This window comes from Calidris pugnax, unplaced genomic scaffold (genome assembly GCF_001431845.1).
Source record: "Calidris pugnax isolate Ruff unplaced genomic scaffold, ASM143184v1 scaffold109, whole genome shotgun sequence".
Lineage (NCBI taxonomy): Eukaryota > Metazoa > Chordata > Aves > Charadriiformes > Scolopacidae > Calidris > Calidris pugnax.
Genome location: NW_015090844.1, coordinates 2,192,024 through 2,204,386, shown reverse-complemented (window position 1 = coordinate 2,204,386; position 12,363 = coordinate 2,192,024). Strand labels below are relative to the sequence as shown.

At 36.5% G+C, this 12,363-nt stretch overlaps 1 protein-coding gene across 3 annotated transcripts in view; it reads left to right on the top strand.

Moving 5' to 3' along the window:
* Positions 1 to 11,669, top strand: part of TLE1 (transducin like enhancer of split 1) — an 82,324-nt gene extending 70,655 nt beyond the window's left edge. For all 3 annotated transcript variants that reach the window (XM_014942651.1, XM_014942650.1, XM_014942652.1), the window contains 3 exons: positions 135 to 285; positions 719 to 795; positions 964 to 11,669. In XM_014942651.1, the coding sequence (XP_014798137.1) occupies positions 135 to 285; positions 719 to 795; positions 964 to 1,071 (336 nt within the window). In that variant the 3' untranslated portion in view covers positions 1,072 to 11,669. The remainder of the gene's footprint in view (positions 1 to 134; positions 286 to 718; positions 796 to 963) is intronic.
* Positions 11,670 to 12,363: the final 694 nt, after the last annotated feature.

Genomic DNA, 12,363 nt, shown 5'->3' with positions numbered 1-12,363 from the left:
AGTCTTGCTATTGAATTTTCTTTGGCTCTTCTCCCTCTCACAATTCATTTAACCACTGAAAAAAAAAAAAAAAAAAACACAAAAAACCAACAAACCAAAAAGACAAAACAGTGTAAATGTGGTTTAATTTTCAGATATTTTCCCTTGGTTATTGTCCTACTGGTGAATGGCTAGCTGTGGGAATGGAGAGCAGCAATGTAGAAGTGCTACATGTAAATAAACCAGACAAATATCAACTGCACCTTCATGAGAGTTGCGTATTGTCACTCAAGTTTGCTTACTGTGGTAAGTTGCCCTGAAAACAGAATTCAAGGTCAGGACTCAAATTCATGCTTTGCTGATTAGCTTTTACATAGTCATGGCTCTTTTGATAATCAAAACTTATTTAGTATCTTAGTTTCTTAAGTTATGTATAAATATCTCTGCTTTATGAATTCAAACATACTTATCTACAAACGACCATCTGTTTGTCTAAAGGCTGCTGTGAGGGTTGATTTGTGTGTAATAAGCTATTTCTACTTACAGAGTCTAGGAATTTCCTAGTATGCAAAAGCACAAGTGTCCACATTGATTGTAAGCAAAAGTACTGTGTTGATTAGAGGTGAGAGCTTTTATAATGGGAATTAGTTAACAGATTTCATAGATGGGAGATGAAAATGCCAAATCTGTCAGATGTCTGTGTCATATGTTTTCATAGTCCTTCTGTTTTATATTCTAGGTAAATGGTTTGTGAGTACTGGAAAAGATAACCTTCTTAATGCATGGAGAACTCCTTATGGAGCCAGTATCTTCCAGGTGAGGATGATGGATTTAAAGAAAAAGCTAAAACACTTGGAGTCCCAGGAGTGGACTCGGATATCTTCACCTATGTGATCTACCCAAAACAGGATGCTGAGATTAGAGTAACAGACTGGGGTTTTTTTTGTTTTATAATGATCTAATATATATCTATTTTTCTTCTAGTCCAAAGAATCTTCGTCAGTACTTAGCTGTGACATCTCTGTGGATGATAAGTACATAGTCACTGGCTCTGGAGACAAAAAGGCTACCGTCTATGAAGTTATCTACTGAAAAATATGATGGGGATATAACTTTTAGAAGTTGAACTGGGCCAAAATTGTTCTCAATTGTAGAAGTAGAAAGGTTTTGCCTTTTAAAAAGGAACAAAAGTATTGAGGTTCCAGACTTGCCATGAAACTACTCCGATTCTTCAAAATTGAATGCAACATCCAGCAACCAAGTTATTGGCTACGTGGACCAAACAGAACACAGAGGCAAGATGGACAGATGTAGCCTAGGTTTTTGACATAGTTTTTAAAAGCTGAGTCTACTGAAGAATGTTGGAGCCTTTTATTTTTTTTCTTTCTTTGTGACCTCATGCTAATTGTTTCATTGCCTGAATATGGGGGATAAATACCTTTCTGTTCCTTGCAGTTCAAGTTGCATTCTGTCCTGTGTAGAGCAGTGGTGTCTCAGATGAACTTGTTTGCTGGTTTTGCATCTTGTGATATGTTTTTGTATTTTTGTTGAAGGTCAAACATTTGTACAAATTGTAAATATGTTTAGTTTATTACAGTAAAGGCTTTAGTACCAACAACCAGTCTTCCCCCCCCTCCCCCTCCCCCTTCCCTGCCCCCCCTGCTTATTTAAAATTAAAAACCTTTTGGGGATATAAGTACCTTTTTAGAAGCAAAAGCAAACACTATGTATAGTTTGAAAATGGTGTCTTATTCTTTATAACTCTTCCTAGATTCCTTTATCGTATTTCGAAGTAGTTGTTTTGACGTATTAGGGTATCAAGTCTAGTAGATACTGTCTTGTGCTACAGAAAACTTAAAAGGCAATTTTGTACTAATTATAGTGTAAATATAAAAATTGAACATTTCATAAAGTTGTGCAGTTTATTTTAAGTTTATTCTGCTGTTCCATGTATATGTTCTTTGGCAGATACAGTGATATGTGCCTGATGATGTCATTTGGTCATTCCTCTAGAAGAAGAGATGACTTCCCTCTCCTTTCTCCCCCAGCTGAACAAAATTCATGCAAGACTGCGTTTCAACTAAGTACATCAGAGCCTTTGTTCATTAACTGAGGATATCTATGATTAAACAGAGCTAGATAAGTTGCATCCTTTGTATTTTACCGAGAAGTGGTAGTCAATGACCATTTCCTTTTTAATGTCTTGTCTATAGGTAGATACTCAGGTAAATTTAATTAAATCACCAAAAGTGTCAGTTTTACAGGGGATCACTTAAACAATGTTAAAAGCAGGTCTGCAAGTGAAGTGAATTAACCTAAACTAAGTTAAACTTGCTTCTTAATTTCTTGTGAGAATATTGACAAAGGAATATTTTTATTTTTAACTAATCCACCGTACAAATTAATTAGAATTAATTTTCCTGAGTGTCCCGTCTTATGCAGGGCTATAGGCTCTGTGTATTCATACTGAGCAATCTTTGAGTCCTTTCCACTGTCGCATCAGTGTGTGACATCTGTGAAGAGCCATGCTAAGCAGCCAGTTACCAAAGCTATGCATCTTCAGATCAAGTTTTCTTGGTGTACTCAAGGGAAATGGAGGAAGAGAGAATGTGTACATTTTATTCTGCCTATGTTTTTTCAGGTTAACGAGTTCTACCACTGTGTGCTAGACAAACCTAGCTATTGCACCAGTGAGGGTCATTCATTTCCTACATTCTCTAATTTAATTAGAATTTCTGTTGCTAATGGAGACTACACTCTACTATAGACTACTATATCTTTGAACAAATAATTCAGATAACACAAACTGGCAGACAGGTTAAGATTCATCTGTGAAGAGCTGCTTTCTCATTTTACTAGCATTTGACTATGACCTATATCCCTGCTCTTTCAAAGGCACGTAACTAGGAAGAAACAAGTTTAACTGACAGATGCATTGACTGGATAAGGAAATTCTCATCTGGGGGCAAATTTTTTCTCAATTTCCTGTCTGAAGAGATATGAGTTTTCTTTTCAATTTACATGACCATTCTACTGAAACCATTTTATAGCATCTAGAATTGTAATGGCCTTAATACTTAATAATTAACTTTGCATTTGAAATGAAAAATGCTAACCATTCAGGATAACCTGATTTCCTAGACATTTAAAATCAGTGTTCTATCCATATGTATCTATATATTTGTCTGTTGCCGTGTTGTAAATACCTGTCTGTATGAAAATGGCAGACCAACTTAGGTGGCGGTCATATTCCTTTCACACAGAGTGAGGCAAAAAGCAGAATCATCAGGCTTTTCAAAGAAGTAATTATATTTTTTACATTGAAATGCTGTGAAGTGCTGTGTCATTTTAAAAAAGAAAAGTTTAAAAAAAATATTATGTACTAGGTTACTTGAACTTTACTGAACCTGTTTCCATATTGAATTTTTTCCAAATGTCTGACTCTGCCAATGATCATTTGTTTAGCAGCACTGGCAAATTTGTTTTAATTAGGAACATTTGGATTTCTTCCAAACTGCTATCACCTTGGCTTTTACTTTATAGGTGTTCTTTTGCCTTTATTAAAAGTTTATATCAGAGGAACCAAGAATGAAAGTATTCTAACACATTCATGTAACTTTAAAAAAAATATACACATGTATATAGTGGATCTGCTTTAAGCTGCAACATGGTGGTTGTTAGTAAAACCACAGTCTTTGCCATCAGGAGATGTAAAATCATAGTGTCAGGAAAATCATGAAACACCTTGTCTTTTCTTCTTAGCTTCTAGAATGCACAAGTGAGTCAGAGCAGTTATGCAATTTGGCATTATTTATGCATATGAATGAATTTAATCATATGTGTACAAAATTTTTATTGGTCATAATTAAGAATATTTTTTTTTCCCCACTCAGCTCTACCTTAAGCATTAAGCATCTGAAAACTTGAGAACACATCATACAATATTGGTCTCAATTTATAATTTTTTGTTTCAGGTTTAACTTACAGTTTATGAAAGTTGTTTTTTTTAATTTATCAAACAGCAAAGCCTATTCTATAAGCAGGTATAATTTTTAATGAAAATATATATTTGATGAAATCTTGGCATGTCTGCCTACGTTATTACCTACAAGATTTAAAATTCATAGAACATAAAACTTCTGTAAATTCTTATACCCCTTGGTAAAGTAGTGGGTGGAAATCATTGCATATTGAATGAAGAAATAGGCCAACCTAGACCAGCAGTAACAGAAAAGGCACTGGGAAACGCACATGGAAAAAAAGAGGTACATCAATACTATGATGAAGGTAATTAATATTTTTTTGTCAATTTAATTACAATTCTAAAAGATTCCTTTGATTGTCCCCGTTCTTTGTTTGCTGGGTGGTCCTCAGTATTCAGAGATGTTTGAATGCCACTCTGGCAAATACTAGTGCCAGACAGAAGCAGGGAGTCCTTACAAATGACATATTGGATGTTAGTGCAAACAATATCTGATGAAGAGGAGATTTTGTGGTAATATCAATTCAACTGAACAAAATCCTTTGCTAGCTCTATTACGTATATTTTGTGTATATGCACTAGCCTTTTATAAACCTTTTATAAACCAATTGCAGAAAATCATTATATTATTCCACACAATGCATTTGTCAGTATGTCAGAGTATTTCCTTTTGATTATAGTTCCAAGCAAAGAGTTCCATATCAACCCACAAAGCACTGGTTCTTGAGAGAGAATTTTTGTCTGCATTTATTCTTTTAAACTCATTTGGCACTTCATAAGCTTTTGTTCCTGTAAAAGGAAGAGGGAGCACCAAATTAATATGAAGTTCATAGACTGTTAAAATTACAGTGTTATTTTGTGATATAAACATCAGAGTAGAATCTATTGTCTAGGCATATGTGTGATTTTGTGTATAAACAATTGACCATAATTTTTCTGTCACATCTTTTCATTGACGATGCAGGTAGAATTTTCAGAAGTGTCTAAGTTGCTTAAGTAACTTAAATCCAGGTTGACAAACTGATTTTTTTGGTGGGGTTTTTTTTGGGGGGGAGAGGAGGGGAAGACTGACCCATTTATAAGACTGTGGGATTGTGTAATCTAGTTAGAGTAGTCCTTCATTATTTTCTATTACATTTGTGCAATTTTGAGTCAATGGGGAAGTTCCATCATTCTAGTGACTGAGAGGTGGATTTTAATGTTTTCAGGCTAAGGAAGAGAACTGAATTCAGATTTCGCACTGTTGATAAAGTGTTTACCCCTTAAGCCACTTCACTGGAAAAGGTGGACTGGCTGCAACTGTATCATGTCTTCCTATGATTTTATTTTTTTTTCCCCTACCACAAGTTCATAGAAAGAATGTGAGAATGTAGGTCTATATAAGACTTGTGTCCTGCCAGAGAGATCTTGTATTACAGAGTGGGAAGGATGAGGCAGCTTAGTGTAGGACCTGATGAACACCAGAATGGAAGAAAGAGTTCATGGAAGAGAGTACGCAGTGGGATAAGGGAGAATGGGAACATATATACAGGTTCTCGTGGTAGTCTAACATGCAATCTACAAAATTCACCTAGAATGAGATTCCATGTATGCAATTTCATTGTCTACTGTTTTTCCATAAAGTTGTTCAGGTGTTTCTGCAGAGTAATTCAAGGACACCTGAGCTATGTATTGGAACTGGAAGCGGGCATTTCTTTGACATCCATAAGTAGTCACCTAATCCTGAGAGAAGAGTTAAATCACAGCCAGTTCTCAACATTTCCCATTACCTAATAGTTCTGTAGCTCAAGATCAGCTTTCCAGCAATTAATAATCCCGTTTTCAGCAACATGCTCCCAGATGTCCCATTGTAACTTAAGTGCTTAGTGTAGCATGGTAGATTTTGCTAGGGAAACCAGACATGTAGGAGCTGGGTGCTTTAAAAATCTGCCCTGTGGGTCTGCCTTGCTGACATGTTGAGAAGTTTACTCCAAATTTCTGTTCCAACTATATTGGAGAGCTCAAACACTCACTTAAACATTTTCTAAACCAGCAAAAACTGCTTTGAACACACTTTAAACACATGGATGTGGTTTGTTGGGGTTTTTTTCTGTGTTAATTTAATATTTTTTTTTCATAACTTCAAGAAAAGAACCTATAAATTAAATACAACAAGAAAACATGAAGGGAATGAAGAATGAACGAAGAATTGTTTTCAGAGGGCAGAATATTCTTAAAGATGCTATATCTCCAAATGAACCCATTGCTTCTATGATACATTAGTCTTTGAGAAAGCTAGATTTTTGTTTCCTTGGAACTAAAGTGCTGTTCTCAGAAAACTGAATACCAAAAAATTGGCGGTGTGGGAACAAATGTTAGTTATCGTTTGCAAAGCTGAGCAGAGTTTTGTTTTGGTTCCTCCCCCTCCTGTCCCCCCCCAACAATATTCCTTAATGTCAGGACCCACAGTTCACTCCCAGAAGCTGAACAATAGGCTTGCCCTTTATGAGTCACGCATTGGTAAGATTTCTGTTGCTAACAAGTCTGTTGGCCATATGTAGACTACAAGAGAATCTCCATAGGTAGTATCAGCCAGTGTATGTTGTAATGATTTCCCTTTCTAAAGCAAGCACCCAGAAATAAGATAGTATCATTGCTCTATACTCTTGTTGTTTGTGGAATTGATGGTTGGTATAGTTGGCTTGCCACAGAAAAATTCTGTGGTGGCTTCTGAGGTCAGATTTAAATTTTGAAATGTTTTCTCTCCGAAGAATTCACATGCAATTTTGTCCACAGTAAGGTTATGCTGACTCAGAAGAGATGCTACAAGGAGCACTAGATAGTGTTGCGTAGAGCACGGCAAGGATTGCCTTTGCTGTGTTCACAGTACAAAGGAATAGTATCTCTTGAACCTTGTTTCGATCTCTGTTTTCTGCCAAGAATGAGTTAGAGGCAAAGGTAACACATAGTTTGGGAATTGAGAAATCAAACACACTGTTGTCGTTATCCCTTTCGTATGCTCTGTCATTAACATAGAAAGTAGAGATGATAGCTTGTAACAGTAGATAATAAATTCTGGGTTTTCTTCAAGGACTGCTTTTAATAACAGTTTAAAATAGTAAACAGGCAGAATGAATGTGTCATAAATAGTAGTTATAGACACCTTCCACTAGACCAGGTTACTGAAAGCCGCATCCAGCCTGGTCTTGAACACCTCCAGGGATGTGGTATGCACAGCTTCTCTGGGCAACCCATTCCAGTTTCACCACCCTCGCAGTAAAGAATTTCTTCCTAATATCTAATCTAAATTTTCCCTCATCCAGTTTAAAACTGTTACCCCTCATCCTACCACTATGGTCCCTGAAAAGAAGTCCTTCTCCATCTTTCCTGTAGGCCCCCTTTAGGTACTGAAATGTTGCTATAAGGTCTCCCCAGATCCTTGTCTTCTCCAGGCTGAACAACCCCAACTCTTATCCTGTCTTCATAGGAGAGGTGCTCCAGCCCTCTGATCATCTTTATGACCCTTCTCTGGACCAGTTTCAACAGGTCGCTGTCCTTCCTCTGTTGGTGGCCCCAGAGCTAGACACGATACTCCATGTGGGGTCTCAGCAGAGCCATGTAGAGGGGCAGAATCACCTCCCTGGACCTGCTGGCCACACTTCTTTTGATGCAGCCCAGGATCCAGTTGGCTTTCGAGGTTGTTAGCGCACATTGCCAGCTTATGTTGAGCTTCTCATCGACCAACACCTCCAAGTCTCTCTCCTCAGGGTTGCTCTCAATCTATTTTCTGCCCAGTCTGTATTTGTGCTTGGGATTGCCCCAACCCACGTGCAGGACTTTGCACTTGGCACTTGTTGACTCATAGTTAACCCATAGCATTGGGAAACTTAGAAATCACTTGTTACTTTTCTGGTAGTGAGCCTAATTTGTTTAAAATAAAATCCATCTGTTCATTTCAGTGTTTGTCCCACTTCCTTAGAGCAATCTACAGAGGGTTACTCCATTACTTTAAAAATTGGCTGCAGTTATGATAAGCTAATAACTCTTATTTTGTGGTTTGCTGTAGCAAGATATTTTGGAGAGCAATGAAGCTTCCTCCCCTTTATTCTTAAAAAATATTCCTGCTGTAGTTATTTCTTACAGTTGGACCTGAGTATTTTCTTAATTAGGTTTCAAGTAAAAATATCATCTGATGGCTTTGCAAATTCAATATATTTTTGATTGTCAATGAATCAGCCAGACACTACTGTTAAGTATGTAAATGACCTTAATGTCAGTTAGGTATTTGATAACATGCCATGTATGCAACAAAACTTTGGAGTTCAGTGATTCAAACTTTGTGCCACGTTAAATTTACTTCCTGGAATAAGTTTCCTTTTTATGCAGGGACCAGTCTACTACTATGCTCCCCTGTGTTTTCTCCTGAATTATGTATTAGTCCTAAAGATGTTTTAAAACGTTATACATACATAATGCTTCTACTTTTCTCTTTCTGATTGTTAATTGTATGAGATGTGTATTTCTGACAGCAGTTGAGTGAATATTCGCTAAACTGTGATATAATTGAGTTTTTGAATGTGTACTTTAAGAAGTTCATAGACTTGTGTAGAGAAATCATTAGTTTTTATTTGTTAAATTCAAGATTCTCAAGTCCTGATATTCCTTTGTGGTTTTATCAGCAAATCTGTTTAAGAAAGTACTTCTGTTTTTTGAATGATTTTTGTAGCATTTTTTATTTGTTTATGTAGACACTCTTCTTCGTTGAGTGCAAGTTATTGACCTGGTACTCTATTTATAATTCTGCTTGGCTCTTCAGTATTTTATCTAGCTGTAACTTATTAAAAACCACAAATATGAAATGGGGATATTAATGACAAGTGGTTTAAATGTGAGAATTTCAAAATGCATGTTAGAATATTTCAACACTTTATTCACTGTAATTTTACATTTTTTTCATTACTTATGTAATTAAAAAAATTCCTTAGGGTTGAATTATAGTAAGATTTTATACATCTCAGTACTAATTTTGTCTCCCAGTGGACAGCAATAATTTAGGTGGGATTGTTTTTACTCTATCTAATTTAATCTTACTGGGGGGAGGGGAAATATTAACCTTGCAAATTTTGCTAATTATAATAATTTCATTAATATTGTTGGTTGTTTTTAATAATCTCCATGCCTTCAGAAACTTGTTCTTCTATATTTTGATGAAAAACATGCAGATATACAGGGTTCTGTAATAGAATATGTTTACAGTATTTATCCCCTGGGTTTGTTGTAATAGTAAGGGGAAGTACAGTGACAGATATAACTTGCAATAGTTGCTAGCATTATGTGCCTTTGAATCATTTTCTTTAATTCTTTACTATTTTTTTTTTATATCTTAGGTGAGGGTTAACAGCTTTAAATCAGTTTCATTTCTATTAAAGTGGATATGGTGATACATTCTTAGAGCTTTACTAGTTTTACTAACTTTAAATAATTTTAAATCTGTAAGGAAAATGCTTGTATGGATGGTATTGAACTGATCATAGACCGTTGAATTTAACTTTTTAGGTTTCAAGCACTGCTAGAGTAGAGGAAGAACTTACTGGTGATATTTGGCTTTTTATTATGCTTTCATTTTTTACTGTATATGATCAGTGGGACTTTCTTACCACAATAGGTATGCTCACTGTAGTGGCTTTTTTAAATGTTCCTATAGTTTGCACTGTGTGATTCATTTGAATTTAGCTTATAAATCAATCCCTTGCTGTAGGCATCTGCTTTGTACCTTGACAAGTATGAAAATAATCAAAAATATCACTGTATTTGACAGTGAGACTGTATATTTCTCTGTTTCTGAGTGTGAATAGCATTTAGTAAGGCTTGTCTAGTTAAAAGGCAGTTAAACTAGTAATCATACATGATCTGTGTTTAACTGTCATTTGTAGAAAAAGTGCGACAGAGTGATATGTGGTGATAACAAATTCAGAAGGAAAAGAATATGAAATTCAGATAGCAGCTTGAATGATTTGCTGCTAGCATGGGGCCCAGTAGCACTACAAAGCTATAAACTCTGTCTTTCTAGATTGCCCAGTTAGATGGCAGAGATGCAATTTGTCTTTTCTGAAGCCGCCTGCTGCTTGCTAGCTCCATCTCCTGTCACAGCCTATTAGCTCCCCAAGAAAATTGGTGGGAAATTGCCTGCAGATTGTAGGAAATTGCATCTCCAGGCCCTGGAAAAAATGTAGGATAGCACAACACTGATCCTCCCAGAGCAGCTATTAATACAGCAAAAGCTGACCTTTGGCATGGTGTGAAACGACTTTGCTATTTGCTGAATAAAGACTGTATTATGTGTGGTTGAAGGAGGGTACAAATTATTATCCTAGCTATGCTTGTAGCCAGCCTGCTCCAGGAAGCTTAAGCATTAGTGGCAGGTTTTGCTACCCCTCACTTCTTCCTATTGGAAGAAGGGAGACGAGATGTGAGAGCCTTATCCAGAAATGTCATTGTACAGATGGGCGAAAGCCACTGCGTGTTTAAATGAGGTTAGTACAGATTAAATTCAAGGGTTTAGTGACAAAACTGAAAGATAATTTATGAAGCTAATCCAAAAAAAAAAAAAAAGAGGAGGTAATTGTCTCTGCTTGTTCTAGCCTGGGTCTGGGTAAGAACAACTCTTTGGCTGTTTCATTGTAAATGTATATCCATAACAAACATTTGATTTTGGGGCAGTTACAGTGAAATTGAGCCGATTTATACTGTAATTGCTGAGTTTAAAAGTCATGAGACACACATTAGTTCTGATAGATTTTAGCATTAAATTCCTTGCCTCTAGGAAACTCACCACTGTCTTGTTTAAACAAATTCCCATGTGTTCTTTGCGATGTGGTATCAATGAGTTTCATCCTCTGTCATTTCTACTAGAGGTACCTTTATAATCTTGTACTTTGCCTCAATTTTATAGGACCTTTCAGTAAAGGAGTCAACTTTTTGATGAATCCTGGGAGAGGGGATATGTAGAATTAGTTTGCAATATAAAAAAATAAATGCCAACATTTTCTTTGAGCTAGCAATTGAACTTAGCTGGTTCAAAGCCTCCTGAGGAAAATGTGTCTGTGAATCAGAATGATCTATTGATCAGAAGTGATCATGGGGAGGGCAGCAGCAGGGAAAAAGTCATTTTGCAATCAAGAGCATCACTGTTTTCAAACTCAGCTGAGATATGTTGGTAACTGGTGGCTGCCCAGGGATCTGGGTGAAATCAATATGTTCATTTCCTATTGTATTGGTGTCCGCTGATGTAAACGAGCTGACAAGGCTTACTAACACTCACGCAACTGATTAGAGAAAATTAGTAGCCTGCCTTATGGAGCTGAGGCAGAGGACCTGAGCATGACAAAACAGGTACTGCTTGTACTTCAAAGCACAGCTGAAGGGGATTAAGAGCACTTCATGTTACCGGGCTCTCTGGGCCCCTGTTTTGAATTCTCATGACCATGCATGCACATGTATGTCAATCTGAAATGCTAATTTGTTGAGGCATTGTCTTTCTAAATTAGTTATGGCACCTTTTATGGAAGTTATGCAATTTAGTGCTGTGTCTTTTGTTGTAAAACACAAATACAGGAACAGAAGAGCTATGGTGCTTGAGCTTTTATTCTGTATTTACAATAGCTGTTCATCTTCCAGGTATTACATACTAACTGCATTCTCAAAATAAACCTTGACATTTAGTAACAAATGTGGGTTTTTTGTATAGTGCAATACCTATTTAGAATGAGCAAAGAACATTTAGAGGACTCACAAAATCTGCCCTGTGTAGAGGACAGCTACCACGTAATTTGCCTTGTCTTGTAACAAACTAGCTAAATTGAGTGATATAGTATCCACAAATTCATTTCTCCTGGTTGATGGGATTATGAACACTGTTACCTGTGTGACTACTTTGTCTTTAATGAGCCCAAGGCTTTACACTACAGAGAGCAAGGAGGTAACAAATCATTCTTGTGTGAAAAGCAGAAGCTTCTTGTTATGAATTCAAAGTTGCAAGCTCTTTCTTTGTTGTGGAAAGAACAAAAATTCAAATTGGGCTGCGAGGGATTTGGAGCATGCTAAATGCTGCTCTGGATAGTTGGATGGTTTAAACGAGGGCTGCTGAGGAAAAGCAATTCAGAAAAAACAGTTCTCAGCCAACACTTAACTGGAAAAGATGTGCAAGCCATAAGTAGTGCCCTTCATCGTGTAACAGCTTGTGAACTCCAGCAAAAGACAGGACACTAAGCTGTGATTGCTTTCCTTTTTTCTGTAATTAGTTCAAAGAGAGTTTGTCATCTAAGCTCTGGTCAGTCTGTTTGGTAAGGCCGTGTTTTTCATATTGCATAAATATAGACAATAACACATCAGAAAAACAAAATCTGAGTTCTTTAATCAGCCTG